Here is an 18809-nt window from a genome sequence, read left to right on the forward strand (position 1 = left end):
AGGGTCCATCAGGCCAAGCTGCCCCCACCAGCTTTTTCAGTTCTTTAAGTGCCACTGGTTGTGCAGGGGTTGCCAATTCCTATGTTGCCATTTCTAGGGTTGCCAATTTTCTAACTGTACAAAACCAAATACCCTTGCCCCGCCTCCCTTCTATGCCACATAGTTCATTCTCAGATTCATGTTTTGTGTGGCCAGAAGTGACCACTGTGATCATCTTGTGACCTCTTTCATAACACAGGCCTTCCGTGAATTAATTCCTTTTTGAACTAGAACAAACAGGAATTAGGGTGTGGTTGCTATATGTTGACATCATCCTCATAAGAAATCAGGATGTCTCCTTTTACACTTTGACCTTATGTGGGCTACTTTATTTCACATGCTTGCCTTGTTTTACAGGAAACTTCCATCCTTTTTTCCAAGGCTCAGCCCTAGCCCTTCTTTCTAGGCGTGACACTTTGTAACCCCGGTACCTCTGGGTTTGCTGCCTCTGTTTTAATTGCTTGAGCCCTGACATCTCTTTTATTACAAACTAAGCACTCTCTCTAACTGTACATCCCCCCCCCCCCCCCCCAAGGCCTGAACACATTACTTTTTCCCTGGACCATATCTATACCCAGTTGGCACAGCAAATCAGTTTAGGGGAAATGGAGAGAAGGCTCCATGCTAACTTGTGGCTGTGAAAGGAGGAACACTATGCAACAGAGTTGTGAGGGGCTACATGAATCTTGAATAGAAGAGGTCCAAAACAAAAGTAAGTATACTTTCATGAACATTTTTAAAAATAAATATTTTTTTCTCATTTCCTTCAACATTTCTCATGATATTTTGGTTAGATAAAGAATTTGAAACTTTTTTTTAAATCAATTTTTTGTTTTAGTGAGGAAAAAACCCCACTTTCAGTTTTTTATGTTTCCCATTCACAATTTTTTTCCATAGGGGAAAATATGCTAAAAAGTAAGAGAAAGTAGGATTTCACCCACCAAAAAGAAACAAAAATTTTCAATCTTTTCATTTACAATTTTTAAAAACAATACTAAGATCTTCGCAAAAGTGGAAATAAATTTGTGAACATTTCAATTTAACCAAAAAGTCATTTTTGATGAAAAACAAGATAATCCAGCCAGTTCTGAATCTGAATTGGATTCATATATTTCTTCATTACATTTAAATGCACATAGCATCAAAGAAATCTACAAAATATACAATAAATACCATTGTAATCAGACCACCAAGGAGTATAATTTTTAAAAGTCTTCCATAAGTATTCTAACTCATCTGTGTGACAAATTTAGGTTATATTTCAGATTCTGACACAAGACTAAGTGGTTCAAAGATTCGCTATACTTTTTTTTTTTTCAGATCTTTGATCACTCTGCCACAGGAAGCTAGAACAGAGACAGAAGAATGTAAATTATCATGTGAAGATAACACACACAAAACATGAGCTGTGAATATCTGATTCTTAAGTACGTTAGGAAAATGGCAAAGAAATAGCAGCAATAAAAATGAGAGAGAGAGAGAGAGAGAGAAGGTGGCATTGATTGAAAGTGACCATGACATTTTTGCAGGAATGTTCTCTCCCTAGTAAAAGTACTTGGATAAGAAAGGTAGCTAATGTAAAGCATTAAAAAAATAAAATCAAATCAAATAAAGGATCTCACTTCCACTAAAGCTAACGGTAGTAAAATTCTATTTTAAAGCTAAAACAACAAGGAGCCCAATGGCACCTTAAAGACTAACACATTTATTAGGGTATCAGCTTTCATAGGCTGCAGTTCATTTTGTTGGATGCATGAAGTGAAAGATACAAGTGCCAGGGATATATACATACGTACAGAGATGGGAGTGTTACATCAGTATTATTGAGGCTAATTGAATCAGGGTGGATGTGGCCCACTTCCAACAGTAATACGAAGGTGAGCATGCCTAAAGGGAAAAATTACTTATTGTAATGAGCTAGACCTGAGTTTATACTGGACACTCCAGTGTTGATAAAGATATTGCTCATTGATTTTCATCTACAGAATACATTCCACATTGTGACTAGTTCATTTTCAGCAACCTGTAAAACATCATTTGTAATCACATTTAGTAGATTGGGAAATGAAGACAAGAAATTAAAGTACTTGCTCCTGATGTATGTCAGAATTGAAATTACAAGTATCTGGCTCTAAGTTTAGCACTCAGATGATCACACTTCACTGTGTTACCAAAGAAACAGTGTCTTCCTTTCAGAATCAGTGGACATCACGAGCAGGCAATGGAAGGAGTACAGGCTGGGATTGGGCTGTTTATCATCCTTTTTATAGGTTGCAGAGCTAACTAACTTATGCTGCTCTGACATCCCTGGAGTGGATGCATTTAGTTAATTTTGTTCAGTCTAGCCTCATCTATATTACTAACTGGCTCTGTGTATGGAGATCCATGCAGTACTACAATGAGTAGAGGGGGACAGCAGAGAAAAAAGTGAAGAACGGGAAGAAAAGAGATAGGAGAGATGGTTCAACTGTTGTAGTACCATGAGCTTTTGTGGGTAAAACCCATTTCTTCAGATGAGATGATCTTGAATGGAGAAAAAAGGGTTTATTTATTTGGGTTTGTTTATTCTGAGGGTCCCCTTTTTTCTTCCATTCAATATCATCTCATTGGAAGAAGTAAGCTCATGATTCTCTCTCTCTCTCTCTCTCTAAATATATAAAGTCTCTAACGCAGGGGTTACCAACCCGTAGATCAGGATCTACCAGTAGATGTTGGAGTCTTTGACAGGTAGTCCCGATTGGTTTGGCCAAGAGGCTATCAAGGGCCAGCACTTCAGCTGACCCTCCCCCCACTGCTGCTCATCTCCTGCCCTTTGCTTTGGAGTTCTCCTCTCTCCCAAGCCTCCTCCTTGCTGTGTAGGGCAGGGGAGGGAGAGGAGGGCGGTGATGACAGGATGCTTCTGCTCCCCCTTCGTATCCTATCTCCACAGAGCAGAGAGGGGGCACAACAAGACTTGAGAGGGAGTTGTTGGCTGCTTTTGGGAGTGCTGCAGGGCCAGGGCAGGGGTGAGCCTGCCTTAACCCCACTGCACCACACCTCACGAGCCACCTGAGGTAAGCAGGGCCCAGCCGGAGCCCACACCCCAAACTCCTACCCCAGTCATGAACCCCCTCCTGCACTCCAAGCTCCCGCCCTAGCCCCAGGCAAGCCTGCATCCAAACACCCACCTAGAACCTGCCCTCCGGCATCCCAACTGCCTGCCCCAAGAGCGGCTCAGAGCCCCTCTCACACTCCAGGTACTTAATCCAAGACCAGAGCCTGTGCCCCAACCTTCTGCCCCAAGTCAATGAGGATGGGCAAGAGAGGGTGGATGGAGTGAGCAGGGGCGGGGCCTCAGAGAAGGGGCAGGAGGGAGGCGGGGCAAGGTTATTTATACTTGAGGGAGATCTTGGATTGCACTTAAATTCAAAAAGTGATCTCGTGCTTAAAAAGGTTGGAGACCACTGCTCTAAAGTGCCACAGGACTACTCATCTTTAAGTTACAGACTAACATGGCTACTACCTCTTTGAGACAATTGCTGTAGCGTTAGACAACTTCTTGTGTGTCGTTGGGCAAATCATTCAGCCTCTCTCTCTATTAGCTGAGTTCTTCATCTTTAAAATGGGAGACGTTTCTTACAAAGGTGTTGGGAGAATGAATATATCAGAGACCACAAGGCACTCCTGTAGTACAGTAACTGGGATTATAGAAGGACAGGAGATGATAAAGAAGAAGGGAAGAGTGCAGGGGAAACAGAGGTGGTGAGATGGGATGAGACAAATTAGAAGTTTTGGGAAGACAAAAAAATGAAAAGTCCGAGACTAGTTAAGAGACTGAAATAACTTGGGGGAAAAGAAAGGAAGGAAAAACATAGGAAAGAGTGGCAAGATTGATAGGAGATGAAGGGAACGAGAATACTGTTAAGCAAGACAAAAAGGAAGCAGAAAAAGACTAAGGGAGGATGTGATAATATGCAGTAGAAGGAAAGAAGAAATGTGGTAGAAAAAGAAAATTAAAACTAAAAATTAAGGAGACAGAACAAGTTGAATTTTAATTATGTAATAGATCTTTTAACATAACTAAATGTTATAATTAAAATGCTTTGTTTACATTACAGACAAATTCGTGGCTGACAGAATTTTTTCAAAAGTACCACAGGCGGTTACATGCAAACAGCTATACCGTGTTTTGGTAAAACCAGCGACAGATTGGGACCTTTGTGGGCTACATTAAAGAAAAAGTACCTATTTCAGAGCTGCATGTACCTGTCAACCTGTCTCTGAACAAATACTACCATTATAGGATTGGAGTCAATGGAAGGAGGAGACAAGAGGCAAACAAAACCAAGAGTGAATGAAACTACAGGTTGAACCTCTATAGCCTGGCAGTCTCAGGACTTGTTGAGTGCCAATCCAGAGAATTTGTCAAGCCACGGGAGGTCAATATTGTAGCGAGTGGGTTTCATTGAAGGCAAATATATGCAACAACGCTTGCAATGCTTCTTAATAATGTATGACTGTACTGGTATACCCCATAAAAGCCTATGCATAGCCAAGACTTATCAGCTTTATAACACCGGAGTGTTAGTGTTCTTACAAAATTTTATTGTATTGGCACAAGGAAGTAAGTAGCTGAAGCATAAAATCCATGCTGATGTTTAGCAGCACTGCCAACACTTCCACTGCTTGTAGGGCTCTTAGAAGACATTTAGGTTAAATCAGAGCTAAATAACAACAGCACAGAACACTGAGAGCCAGGACTGGCAGCTGTAAACAAACTTTATGGGACTGCAGGAAACTTGACCACACACAATAAGCAGATCCGGCTAACTAAAATGCCAGACCATGGATGTTGCTGGACCAGGAAGTACTGAACTAAAGAGGTTCAGCTTGTATTCATTTTCTCCTTAGGTCTGTTTATTTTGTAGCCAAATATCATAATGAATCATGAGATGTAAATTCAGATGAACACTTTAAAAAAACAAAACAAAACACTTTACTTGAATCTGGTACCATTTTATGTCTCCCTTTTCTTCCATCACATGCCTTGTAATGAAACAACAGAAGTTCCTATTGCACCCAATCTACAGCTGATCAAGTCATCTTGATATTGCGGACATGTTTAGAAAGCCTTTACACTTATAAATGTACTAAGCTATTCTAATTTTTGTTCTTCAGCCTCTCTCTTTATTCTCCAACAATGGAATGAGAATCTAGTGCCAATGGAAAGCCAAACTGAACTACACTGGGCTTTTGGCATGCACCAGAACAATATTTTAAGCCTTGCAGGGAGACAAAAGGGAAAGCAAATATGTGTAGCATGTGCCCCCTCCTACCTCTTTTTTATATATATATATATATATATATATATATATATATATATATATATATATATATATACACACACACACACACACACACACAGACACACACACACACACACACACACACACAAATAAACACAGTTCTTCCAAATCCCAGGACCACATCCTATCTTCCCACGCACCCACAGAAAAAAAAAAAAAAAAAAAGATAAACCAAGCATCAGTAGGCCATTGTGACCCCTTCGTTTTCCATCTGTGCAGGTTTGTTCCATAAGCAGCATACATCATGAGATTTCTCATCAATGACAACTTCCTTGACATTCACTCATGGACAAAAAGTCACCAGAATCAGAGACCAACTATCACCTTATAAAAGTGATCACAAAACTTTAGGCCAAAGAAACATTTCCTTGTAATTCCTTCTACTGATTCAACACATTTCCCCACTCCTTCAGTTAGCCAGAGTGCAGAGAGCTCAAAAAGCTATAAAAATGAAGAAGCAATATAATTAAATAAACAATAGCAGTAAATGTAAATTGTTGATCAGCTGTTTATACTTACGGAGGCATAACACCTTTTGGAAGTCCTAGTGCATTGACAGATACAGGAGGTGGCTGGGATGGTAACATGGAGCTGAGGAATGCTGCTGGTGACTGATTGGAGGTAGAGAATCTAGCAGTTGGAGAGAGACTGTGGGAAGGTGAGGGAACTGAGGAAGGGAGAAGAGGAGGAGGGGGTGGGGGAAGTGGGAAGGAATCAGAAACTGAAAATGTTGCAGTTGGGCTAAACACTGGTGGAGGTGGGGGAGGGGGAGAAGAGGAAGAAGGAGACCACATGTACTCCCCTTCTGGAGCAAACGGCTGGGAGAAAGGTGGAACAGGTGCTCTGCCAAATTGTTTCTGGGAGGCAGTTGGCGACATAGGGGATGGAAGGCTAGATGTAGAAGATCCAGATGAAGGAGTTACATAACCTGATGCAGGGCTGATGTTCTGAGCAGCAATGAACTGTTTAGGCCGGGCATAATTGAAAGTGCTGGATGGCTGCATGGTGGGGGAAGTGTGGGAGTTGAGAATGCTCATTTGTACAGGAGACTGGCTGGACACCAGCTCCTGGAAAGAAGGGGGAGGAGGAAAAGGAGGAGATGGGGGAGGGTTTTGATGTTGCTGGTGGTGATGGTGCCGATGACCACTTTCTTGTTCCAGACGAATTTGGTTCTGTAGTTGTTGTAATTTTAATGGGTCCCTGCATGAGAAGAAAGAAAGTTAATCAGAGGGGTAGTGATGGAAGAGGAGAGGATTAAAATAAAGAGACATATTCATTATCTAGACACTATTTTGTCTTCTGGACTTTTAGAAGCTAAAGGGAATCAGAGCTATTTGCATATCAAAGACAATTCCATTGCCAACAAGGTCACTGATAGAACACACATTAGATACTAAACTGCCACAACATTTATTTGTAACTAAAGGACCATTTGTAAGCTCTCATAGAATCATAGGGCTGGAAGAGACACCTGGAGGTCACCAGAGTTCTACCTCCTGCTAAAATCAGGACCAATACCAACTAAATTATCTCAGCCAGGGCTTCTCAACCTGAGACTTAAAAACCTCTAGGGATGGAGATTCCACCAACTCCCTAGGTAACCCATTCCACTGCTTCACCATCCTCTTAGTAAAATAGTTTTTCCCTAATATCCAACCTGGACCTCCCCCACTGCAATGTAAGACTATTGCTCCTTTTTCTGCCATCTGTCACTACCAAGAACAGCCTTTCTTCATTCTCTTTGGGACCTCCCTTCAAGTAGTTAAAGGCTGCTCTCAAATCCCCTCTCTTCTCTCCTGAAGACTAAACAAGCCCAAATCCCTCAGCCACTCCTTGCAAGTCATATGCTCCAGCCCCCTAATCATTTTTGTTTCCCTCCACTGGACTTTCTCCAATGTGTCCACATCCTTTTTGTAGTGAGTGGGAGAGGGGGCAGAATTGGATACAATACTCCAGATATGGTTTCACCAGTGCCAAATAAAGGGGAATAATCACTTCTCTAGATTTGCTGGCAATTCTCCTCCTAATGCACCCTATTATGCCATGAGTCTTCTTGGCTACAAGTGCACACTGCTGACTTATATCCAGCTTCTCATCCACTCTAATACACAGGTCCTTTTCTCCTAAACTGCTGCTTAGCCAGTCAGTCTCCAGCTTGTAACAGTGCTTGGGATTCTTCCGTTCCAAGTGCAGGACTCTCAACAAGTTTCTTTTGGCCCAGTCCTCCAATTTATCTAGGTCGCTCGGGACCTTATCCCTACCCTCCAGTGTATCTACCCCTCCCCCAACTTAGTGTCATCTGTGAACTTGCTGAGGGTTCAATTCAGCCCTCATCCAGGTCATTAATAAAGATGTTGAATAATTAATAAAGCCATGAATTTCTGCTAGGATGAAAAACTTCAATGAAGTTGGGTGATTTGGTTTGGACACTTATTTAAAGCTTTTCCCAACTGATTCAAACCTTTTTGGTCTGGAGATGGCAGATTTCACATAGTTCACCATTTCATCAGACCTAGAAATACTGCAAGCAAAGTCCTTTTTGTGATCTTCTCAGTATTCTTATTTTCAGCTGACACCACAATAGAAGTTAAAACCCTTTTGAATTTTTAAAAATGTGTTATTTTTATTTGGGTGCACAGTGGGTCATTCATATTTGAACTTAAGATACTAGTTGCAAGAGAAGGTCACTTTAAAAAAAAAAAAAACCTGGACTCAATTCTATCATAGTATTCAAATAGCTAAGCAACTGCAGCCACAATCAGGTTGCTAGACATCTAAATGCCCTAGCTTGTGCCTGTTGTTAATCATGTGCCATTCCTGTGAAGTGACGTACATTTGACAGCTGTCGAGCATGCCCCCACATTTGTGAGAGAGTAAATAAGACTTCCCCCTACAATTTTCTACACCCTAGGAAAAGGTGAACTAAGCAGTATACCAGGAAACCACAAATTTAAGCTCCTGCTTTTCCACTGACAGTTGATAATGTATCTGTACTCTTTATAACTTTTATTCTTAACCAAGCTTCATAACCCTACCATACCAGAAGGCAGCTGAGGAACTGAATACAGCTCTAGGGCTCTGCTGATTGGAACCACAGTATCACAATAATTGGAGATTGGCTTATTTACAATAAATATACATTCACATAACTGTAAAGCCGGTAGGTCTGACATTCAGAAGGGCGAGCACCCAGAACTCCCAATGAAGTCGATAGGCACTACAGACTCACAACACTGATGACAATCAGATCCTGTACAATTTTTGCTAATTGTACAATTGCTTGAATGGCCATTTACACATTGCTGCTTTCTTATACATTTCTCCTTCAATATGCACTTGTATAACAAAAAATCTTGAGACTAAGGACCATTAAGTATTCTGAAAATCTGCTGTAAAAGCCCTTCTGCTTTAGCAGGACTAAAAATCTCCTGTAAAAGCCCTTTTGCTTTAGCAGGACTAAAACCTCAAAAAGGCCCCTATCAAAGCAGAGATCAAACTTTGCTGTGTGTGGTCTTTATTCTAAAACTCATCTATCTTACTAGCTCAACAATTCTCTTGTTGCAACTGAGAACTGTAACTGTCTCAAAACTCCAGATGTTTTTGTGGTTTTATGTGCACATGCACCTTTTCAGTACATTTCACATAGAAATACTTTACATTATTATACACAGTGTGTCATTTATCATATAAATTAGATCACTATTTAACCATAGATTTTAGTTTAGAATCTACTGAATATATGGAGTATGTATGTATGACAAACATCATAATGCATGCATACTTGTAGTATTATAAAGGATCATGATGTCATAGTTATATTTGTAACCTACTTTCCATTGTAAGATTCATTTTGATACCACTGCTCCCCAAAGTACTCTGAAAATATTTTCTGCCTGAAATTTCACATGTGGTATATAGAAAAGGAGACTGACTATAATGATGGGGACAGAAGTTTAAGATTAATCACACACAAGGTATCTTGAGATACAGTACTAAAAAAAGCCAATGTTTTGAAGGATCTATTTTGTTAAACCATATCACATAGATAGCTTGGTCTAGAAATGAGAGCTACCCCCCTACCTACAATACATAACTTTATTCATCAGTAGCAGATTAGCTCTTTATCACCACTTTTTTTGCTTACTTGGGTGAAACATTTTGAATTATTCACTACAGATTTCTGAATCTTTTATTCATTTTTGAATGTTGATCATACAATTTCCAAATCCTCCTGAGTTCAGATTGCTTTGATGTTAGTATTGGGTTAAGGCTGACCTTTAGTTTTTTATTGCATGCTTTAATGTCCCTTACCCTGAAAGAAGTACTGCTTGAGCTACTTTTCACTGAGGCTTTCTTTTTAGCCCATGTGGTTATCTGATCAATGGCAGAAGTCCAGCAGCAATATCAGAACCATCTTGTCTAGATAAGTTAAAAAACATTTTAACTGGTAGTTTTCTTTAAGTTTGTCCCTTCCGAATTGTGCCTTTATTTTAACTGTTCTTGGGCACATTGTCTAATGACCAGAGAGGTGTTAAAATGTATTTTTACTTTCATAACAATTTTACCTCTTTGCTCATCCTTTTTCTGTATTATAGTGAGGTCAAAAAAGTTAATGAAATATATGTTATGCCAGGTATAGAAGTTTAACACACTCAGACACAGAGACTTTCATCCAGCATGAGCCATAACAAAAGGTATACTGTACTATGTTGAGACTTTTCTGTTTTACATGATAGCCATGTGTTCTTGTTTCAAACAGTGGCATAACATAGCAGTAACCATTTAGGATCTTATCAATTCTAATTACTATCTGTTTTAGAACTGCTGCTAAATGATGCAGCTGTATCAGTGTTAGTAATCATGGAAGTGTAGCCCATGAGTAGGCTTTAAATCCAGAGTGTCATGAAAAGCTGGATTTGAGTAAAGCAAGCCCCTACTCTGAGCAGGTTTTCGTGTCATAATGGTAAAAATGTTTTATGCATCTTTGCAGCTATTCTGTCATTGTAAGATACTAATTTTTCTAGTGCTAAATGCATCCAACTGCAATGTCACTGTGATCCAGCATTTTAAAAAAAATCCCCATTATTGCTATTACACTGGTGGTAATGATGTTGGGACTGTGAGGGTGGAGAGGGGCACTGGGATTTAACACTGTTGCACCACATCATCTGCTCATAGCAAATCTAGACACAGTAGTTAAAAATACTCCCCCCATGGCCAATCTGTACCAGTATTTCTTTCATTATTAGCATAAATAGTAAGTAACTATGGAGATAAAGAAAAAATTCAGGGACTCGAACCCCCCCCAATTAAGTTACAACAATATGGCCTTGTCTCTGCCAATTAAAGTGTAATCCAGGGTGATAGACAAGCACACATTCATAGCTCCTGTCATATTTATTTTGTATCTTCTTTAAAAACAGTGAAAAAAATCCCATAACATTTTCACATTCTTATTTTTGATTACTTATTTGAGGTTTATCTGAAATTTGAACTAACCTTTACAAAAACTGGGGAAAAAAACAGAAGTAACTATGAAATAATCACATTGGAGGTGGAGGGGAAATGGAGATCCATCAAGTTATTTGAACTCAGACATGACCATTTACAAAGGAATTTCAACAGTTTTAATCTGATATTTGTCAGTTATTTCCTGCCTAATGTTGGACATTCTTGCTATAGATTTGCACGTGTATAGATCTCTGCCTATGCTCTAACAGCTATGATAACAGAGTTAAAGATAACATGAAAAAAACAAGACCTATAGGTCATAGAAAAAAACCACTTATTTATACACACACAGATTCCCACTGTAAAAATGAGTAGTCATATATTCATATGAACAAGGGCACAAGTCTTATTAACAATAGGGGAAATCTTCAATACATTATAAAGGTTATTCAGTCCTTAATGTGAATGTGTATAATTACTAACCTCCCTTCCCACAATACTTACTTTTTACTAATTTACTGTAGACATGGTGGATTAATGTTATAACTCTTCTATATAGCAAATATAAACTAATGTTCTATTCTATAGGAGCTAGCGTCTGCTGTATAGATCTTAAGCTATTTCTACACTCGGAAGGTTTGGTGACAAAAGTGCTCTCAACATGCAAAAGTCACCAAGAGAGAAAACCCGTCAAACTGGTTTTTTCTGCCTCCCACTGTCAACAGTTTATGGCCACAATGCTAGCATTCTGTCAACAGATAGAGCAAAGCAATGCATCCCACAGCGCAGAATTGTGGGAAGGCAGAGCTGACCCCTGAGCTTCTTGGGATTCCCTTGTAGCTCTGAGAGCTCTCCATGCTGAGGAATGCAAAGCAGCACAGCAATCTCTCCAGGCCTCCCCCTGCCTGGTGCTTTGTTTCTAACAGGGCAGAACAGGAACACTCCAGTTATTTGCTCTTTACTTTCCAAACGGAGCAGCTCACTCAGTTGTCAGGTACCTCTCTGGGGTAGTAACTACCCGAAGAAGAAAACCTGTAAACGTTTTAATGAGTTTTATCAATGATGAAATACCTCAATTTTTAAAAATGGAAAAACTACCCTTCCACTGAGGCTGTATGAGTTAACAGCTGTGGCAAGCAGGACTGCAACCAATTACACTGCAGATAGTAAATTAATATTTTCACATTTTGAAAAAAGAAAGGGAAAGATTTAAAACGAAGTTTCAGTATTTCCAAAACTGGATTGTGTTCAATGCAATCAGAGCCCTCAGACTACGTTAGTGTAAACATTTTTATGCTGAAGCACCAAGCCTCTTGATGCTGACTGATAGCTGTATTCCAAGAAACAATCACAGCCTGTTTAGTTTCCCTAGAAAGGCTCCTATCCATGTAGCCTTGAAATGGTCAGTGAAAGTTCAGAAGTGATGCATATGCTAAAATGAAAACATTGAGGGATACATTTTGTCTTAACTTACACAGACTTCAATGATGATACAGGTTGAACCTCTATTAAACCAGAACACTCTGGAGTGGCAAAATCCATGGTCCAGCCTGGATGTTGCAGAACCAGAGAGTCCCAGTGGAGAGCTGTTGGCCAGAAGTACTGTGGGTCCAGAAGGCTGCCTGGTGAGGCCAGGAGACCAGCATGCGGAAGGCAGTAGATGCGGGGAGCCAGCCAGCCTCTGGCCAGTAGCCACACCAGGACTGGGGAGGGAACAGTGGCAGGGGAGACAGGAAGACCTTCCCTGGTCTGGAAAAATCCTTCATCCAGGACCAGTCAGTTCCCGAGGGTGCTGCACCAGGAAGATCCAACCTATATATGGATGTAAGTGAGGGTCAAATTTGGTCCTTATTCTGGTCAACTAGGAATAAGCCCCACAACTGAAACTTTCCAGATTTGTTTTGCCATATCAACCTCTGGCTCTTCAATACATAAAACTGCTGGTAACTATCTTGAAATGCAATTGAACAATACTTTCCGTGGACGCTATATTAATTGGATAATAGTTTATAAACAAACAACTACCTCAGTCAAAAGAGAGAAACAGAAAGGGTTTATGTAAAGAATCTACTCAAAAGGAACCTAAAATGTTCTACTATTAATAGAATACACTGTAATACAGGGTACTTGGAAAATAACTTGAGTCTTCATTAGACAAAACCTCAGACAACAAGACAACAAATGTAAAACATCTGCATAGTTGCAGTATTTCTGTGAACTCTCTGGTTTGACTCTTAAGTCCGTTCCCAACTTATCCTAAAAAACAGGAGTTGTACTCGGGCCCATTTTCCATTTTTGTTTGATTAGCTGTCAAATAGCATCAAGTTAATTTCAATTATAAGGAAACCACCAATAGTCATATTGCCAGTACTTGTTGAGACATACGATGTTGCCACACAATTCTCTCAGACAGGAACCATTTTCCATATCTTTCTAACACTGAAAGGACTTTTTCAAAACATGTACCAGTAAGATAACAAAGTCAGCCGGGGTTCAGAAAGAGAGGAAACTGTGCTTCTGTGTGCATTCATTGTTTAACAAGTCGAAGATACAATACAGCTTTACTAGTAAAACTGAACTTAATGTCCTTACTGGGGCTACAATCAGAAAATTGAATGTGGCAGCTTACATTGCTGTCTGGTAATTCAAGTGTGTCACAAAAGCACTTCTATGAATCCCTTATGACAGCCATATAAGGTAAAGAACCGAGCAGAAGGGCATTAAGTGATACTATTTAGGGGAGAAACGTATGTTATGGACAGATGAGGCACCGTTAAGGGTAAAAGCACCATTTTTAACTTAATAACTTGATTGGACAAAATATTACAGAATCCTGCATTACTACAAAAATGGGCCAATAAGTCTTCTGCATCTTTTACATCTATTATAGTACAGGACAACTAAAGACTGTCTAGTGTTAAGTCCACGGGATTTTATATTCAGGAACAGTAAGCATGAAACTCCTTTCTTCAAAGTCTTCTTGAAGATTTCTTGAAGTCTTCAGAGATTTCTTTTCTTTAAATCCAGAATTAGAGCTTTTAAAAACGGCATTAGTGTAAGACCATACCTTTTTACAAGACAGGCAAAAGATGGCTATTTTTTTAAAACTAAAATAACCTAATATCTGCGTATAGTGAACAAATTATCTAAATGCTATAGTGCCATCCAATTTATATAGATTTTGTGGGGGCAATTTTTATTATGATTCATAATGAATTCATTAAAATTATATACTGCTTTGCCAAAAGAGACACCCAGAATTTACCAGATTACATTTAGCCAACTTTCTAACTGCACAAAACTGAGCACTCTTGTCCCATTCCTCCCACTTCCACTATCTCTACTCCCTTGGTCACTTGCTCTCCCCCCCCACACTCACTTTCAGCAGGTTGAAGCAGAGGATTAGGGTGTGGTAGGGATGCAGGAGGGAAAGAGGGCTCTGTGAGGGAGTATCAACTCTGGGGTGGGGCTGAAGAGTTTGGAGTGCAGAAAGAGGCTTAGCATGTTGGACCAGAAGATTGGGGGGTAGGCGGGGATGAAGGGTTTGGAGTGCAGGAAGGGGCTCATGTCTGGGTCATGGGGTTGAGGTGCAGGAGACTGTGAGGTGTGGACTCCAGCTGGGCATTGCTTACCTCAGATTACTCCTTTTTGGTGGTGCAGTGGGGATGAAGCACGCTCCGTGCCTGCCTTGTCTCTGCACGGCTCTGGGAAGTGACAGCCATGTCCAACTCATAGTCAGGGTGGCAGTGGCTGTCCACGCCCACAGGGGTCATTCCTGCAGTTCCTACCACCTGTAATTCTCAGCCAATGGGAGCGGCAGAGCCAGTGCTCGAGGTGGGGGCAGTACATAGAACCCCTGTGGCCACCTCTGTGCCCAGGAGCTGGATATGCCAGCCGCTTCCAGGAGCTACAGGGAGTCTACCTTAGCACCGCTGTGCCACTGACCAGACTTTTAATAGCTTGGTCAGCGGTGCTGTGCAGAGCTGCCAGGTCCCTTTTTGACCAGGCGTTTGGGTTGAAAACCAGATGCCTGGGAACCCTAAGGTGTTCAGATAATTAAACTAGTTGATTATCTCAATTTCAATGACTTTATCTTTAAGAAGAAGAATCTGAATTAATATTGCTGCAGAGATTTAAGCAGTTTTGATCAATGGCATATACACAGTAACTGTAAGTTTGCATCTCAGCTAAATGATAATTTAAAGAGAACAAATATCTGTGATTAATCTTATCTAATCTAGTTCCAGGCCTTGTGAGAAAGATCTATAACTCATTATTTTATCAGCCTGCCAGTATACCCAGCAATCAAAGAGGTTCTGATGCATCTTTATTTGCTGAGGGTTACTGTCTTGTGAGGCCATGCCTACATTAATTAGTGAGCTTACAATGGCACACCAGTAACTATGTTGGCAGGAGAATGCCTCAGGTGTAGACATTACTTTTGTTGGTGTAATTTATATTGCTCAGAGGGGTGGTTCTTCAGATCCCCGGGAGACAAATTATACCAAGAAAAGTGCTAGTATAGACACAGACTTAATCTCAGATATTTGGTAGCGACAAGGTAGCTGAGGAAATATCTTTAACTGGATCAGCTTTTGCTGGTAAAAGGAACAAGCTTTTAAGTTACATCTCTTCTTCAGATCTGAGAAAGATAACCACAATGTCACGTGTACAAGGTGAAATAGACTGTTAAACATAGGATCCAACTTGTGGAACATAGGTTTTCCATCCCTGATTTTAAGTTTCTTGCAAAGTTATGAATTAATGTCCAAGTTGGTCTTATTTTTCCCAGACCTGAAGAACTCTGTGTAGCTCGAAAGCTTGTCTTTCTTATCAACAGAAATTGGTCCCTTACAAGATGTTACTTCACCCATTTGGTCTCTCATAACTTGGGAGTAGTGTGGCCATGAAAACACTGCAAACATTAGATATCTGGGGAATTTTGATCAGCTGATAAGTTAGATTTTTTTTAACATCAGAAACATTCTCTAAAAATAACAAACAAACCACTGAAAATGAAATTAAAGTTAAAAATGAATAATTTATACCAACTGTATGTGATTGAGGTTTTCTTTTTGTGAGAATGTCATCTTATTCATGTTGAATGCCAGAACCATTTTAAAATCATGCCCTGTAGTTCCAATCCATATCACTCTTAAGAGACTCCTTTTATAAATATAAAAATGACTCTATAGAAAGTACATATTTAGTTTTAGAAAAGAATGAAAGGAAAGAGAAAACAAGAATTAGAAATGAACTTTCAAGACTTTAACAAGCTCTCGACTTCATGCCCGAAAACATTGGGATTCATAGAACTGACATTAACTGTTGTCCTTTTGGTATTTTACTTTCTTACAATTTTTAATTACATTTATGTGAACAACTTTTAATTTTAACTCAGCTAGTTCTTGTGTCTGCATGACATGTCAGTGATGGGTATTTATTCCTTTTACATTGTACCCTTGCTGTGCACTGGGCCTAGCTGATCCCAAGGATCCTTGGATTTGATGCAGAAGGAATCAGCTTGCACTCTGAGGGTGTGTCTAGACTACAGGGTTTTGTCGACAAAAGTGGACTTTTGTCGACAAAACTATACCTGTGTCCACACTGCCTTTGAATTATGTCGACATAACGTCGACAAAACTCAGCAGTTTTGTCGACATATGTAAACCTCATTCTACGAGGAATAACGCCTTTTGTCGACAGAGTTCTGTCGATAGAAGGCATTATTGCATCTACACTGTCCTTTGCGTCCACACTGTTATGTCGACAAAGCGGCTTGCTTTGTCGACAGAACTGGATGTAGTCTAGACGCTCTTTGTTGACAGAAGCTTTGTTGACAGTATCTGTCGACAAAACTTCTGTCGACAAAACCCTGTAGTCTAGACATACCCTGAGTGTATACATAGTGGAAAGAGACAGCAGGAGATAATACAGTTCTTTGCAGATCCTAACCCCCTCATTTGGTTCTCAGAGGTTACTGAAGCATTGGGATTGGAGATTCCATTTTGAAGTCCTCTGAGAGTGTAGCCCTTTGCCTCCTAGAGTGATCCATTATCTGAGGTGGACATTTCCTCCAGCATGGAGCTGAGAAACACTGCATAACCTCCCCATTGCTTCCCTGATATTCTTCTCCAGAATCTGAAATAAGGACTGGATAAACCATTAAAAGGTACGGCTAGACTGTGAGGGATTTATCTCAAAAAACCTCCACCGCGTCTAGGGAACGCGTTTGCTCTTCCGCTTTTTTTGCAGACAAGCAAACATGCTCTTTCGGAAGCCCCTGTAGTCCTCGTTCCAGTATAGATGGGCCAAATTTCGGAAAAGTATTGGAAAAAGATAGGCAAAATGTGGAGCACACTTTGTGCATCTTTTTCCAATAGATCCTCGCAGTCTAGATGTACCCAGAGTATATATGGTTGCCCCACTGCTGTACTAAGTAGACATCTTTAGCCTCAAAACCTGACTGAACCCTACAGTCCTATGGGTGTGTGTTCTGCATAACCTCTAGTTATTTAAACACCACCACCACCACCACCACCACCAAAAACACAGATGACCAATTAGCTGCATTACAACCTTCTACCCTCAATAAGCCCTTCTTCTGAACAGGACATTCTGCATAATCTTCAATCAAAAAGGTAAATACCATATTCTGAATGAATATGCACTTGGGACAGGGACACTCAAATTGATTCAATTTACTTTTAACATTGATGATAAATTTAAGTATAGGATTGTTATGGAAAATAAGAAGATCTTTTGAAGTGAAAATGTAAATTAATTATGTCTTGTTACTAATTTATACGACCATTTATTATATCATTAAAAAGATCTCTTATTATATAGGATAGTAAGATGCAGAAAGAGTTACTTTTATGCCAATTAATAAGGGTAAAACCCACTTCCGTTCAACTGGTCCACCTAAAATTTTACTTACCACATAAACCACTAAATAAGCTTTTAACAGAGGGCTTATATGGTGCAGAGGCTCTATGACAAAAGCTGGAATGAAATGCACAATAAGGGATCTATAATTCTGGGGAAAGTATATTTAAGGTGTGCACATGGGAAGGGGCGGTATTGGCACAAACAAACTTATGATAAAAACAAACATTCATTGTGTTCATATAAGTGAAACTGATTGGCATTTCGCAGATCAAAAACTGATCTAGAATCTATTCAGCTGTAAATCTAATGTGTGGCCTGGGGAGAATAGCAGAAGCAAGTGAATTTCTCTTTCACTCCCATGCAGTGGCAATATAAGAAGATGACTGGCCTAAATGAAGAACCAGACAACACACATGAAAGTTCTTCCTAAAGAACAGCCATAATTTGTATTGAACAGCATCAAAGCTTCATTGACTTCAATTCCAGAAGGGGGCCACTATGATTATTATTATAATCTGATCTTCTATACAAGACAGGCCACGGGACTTCACTGAAATAATTTCCAAACCGTATCTTTTAGAAAATCAATCAATCTTGATTTTAAAATTGCTAGTGATGAAAAAGCCACAAAAAACAGACAGATTCTAGCTATATGGCATCTAACCTTTTCTAAATTTTTGCCCAAGATGAAACTTGAACAGACCTTGATTGGGCTGGTCAAATTCAAAGAACTAATGCTTACCCCTTTGAGCTATCCAGCTCCTGTAAAGCTCTCAGGTAATCCATGTGATCAGGAAACATTTTAAAAATGGACTAGACAAAATACAAACACACACCAGCAAGACACATTGTCTATAAAGCTGTGTTAAATTATGTTTAAGGCTGCAAGTCTGTCAGGGAGGTCATGGAAGTGAAGATTCTGGGACTTTCTGCAGTGACTGATGTGACTGACTCCAGGCCCACCTAAGTACCCCAGGCATCTCTGGGCCAGCCACACTGGCCACTGTTGGAGCAGTCTCGAGCCATCCTCTCTCCTCCTCCCCCCGCTACCTCCACATAGAGCAACAGTAGGAGTTTTGAGCT

At 40.0% G+C, this 18809-nt stretch overlaps 2 protein-coding genes across 6 annotated transcripts in view; one reads left to right on the plus strand and one right to left on the minus strand.

The window, feature by feature from the left end:
* CBR4 (carbonyl reductase 4) overlaps positions 1-18809 on the plus strand; it is a 156586-nt gene that overhangs the window by 96195 nt on the left and 41582 nt on the right. Inside the window, exon 7 of one of the 2 annotated variants that reach the window (XM_089777928.1) lies at positions 4137-5341. The exons of the other annotated variant lie outside the window; for it this stretch is intronic. Coding sequence (XP_089634054.1) covers positions 4137-4252 — 116 coding nt within the window. The 3' untranslated portion in view covers positions 4253-5341. Of the gene's footprint in view, positions 1-4136; positions 5342-18809 lie in introns of those variants that run through there. 2 annotated transcript variants of the gene reach the window in all.
* PALLD (palladin, cytoskeletal associated protein) overlaps positions 1-18809 on the minus strand; it is a 321744-nt gene that overhangs the window by 49747 nt on the left and 253188 nt on the right. For all 4 annotated transcript variants that reach the window (XM_075931129.2, XM_075931128.2, XM_075931130.2 and 1 more), the window contains one exon: positions 5904-6584. In XM_075931129.2, the coding sequence (XP_075787244.1) occupies positions 5904-6584 (681 nt within the window). The remainder of the gene's footprint in view (positions 1-5903; positions 6585-18809) is intronic.

The sequence above is a fragment of the Pelodiscus sinensis genome, chromosome 4 (assembly GCF_052426305.1).
Source record: "Pelodiscus sinensis isolate ZL-2025 chromosome 4, ASM5242630v1, whole genome shotgun sequence".
NCBI lineage: Eukaryota > Metazoa > Chordata > Testudines > Trionychidae > Pelodiscus > Pelodiscus sinensis.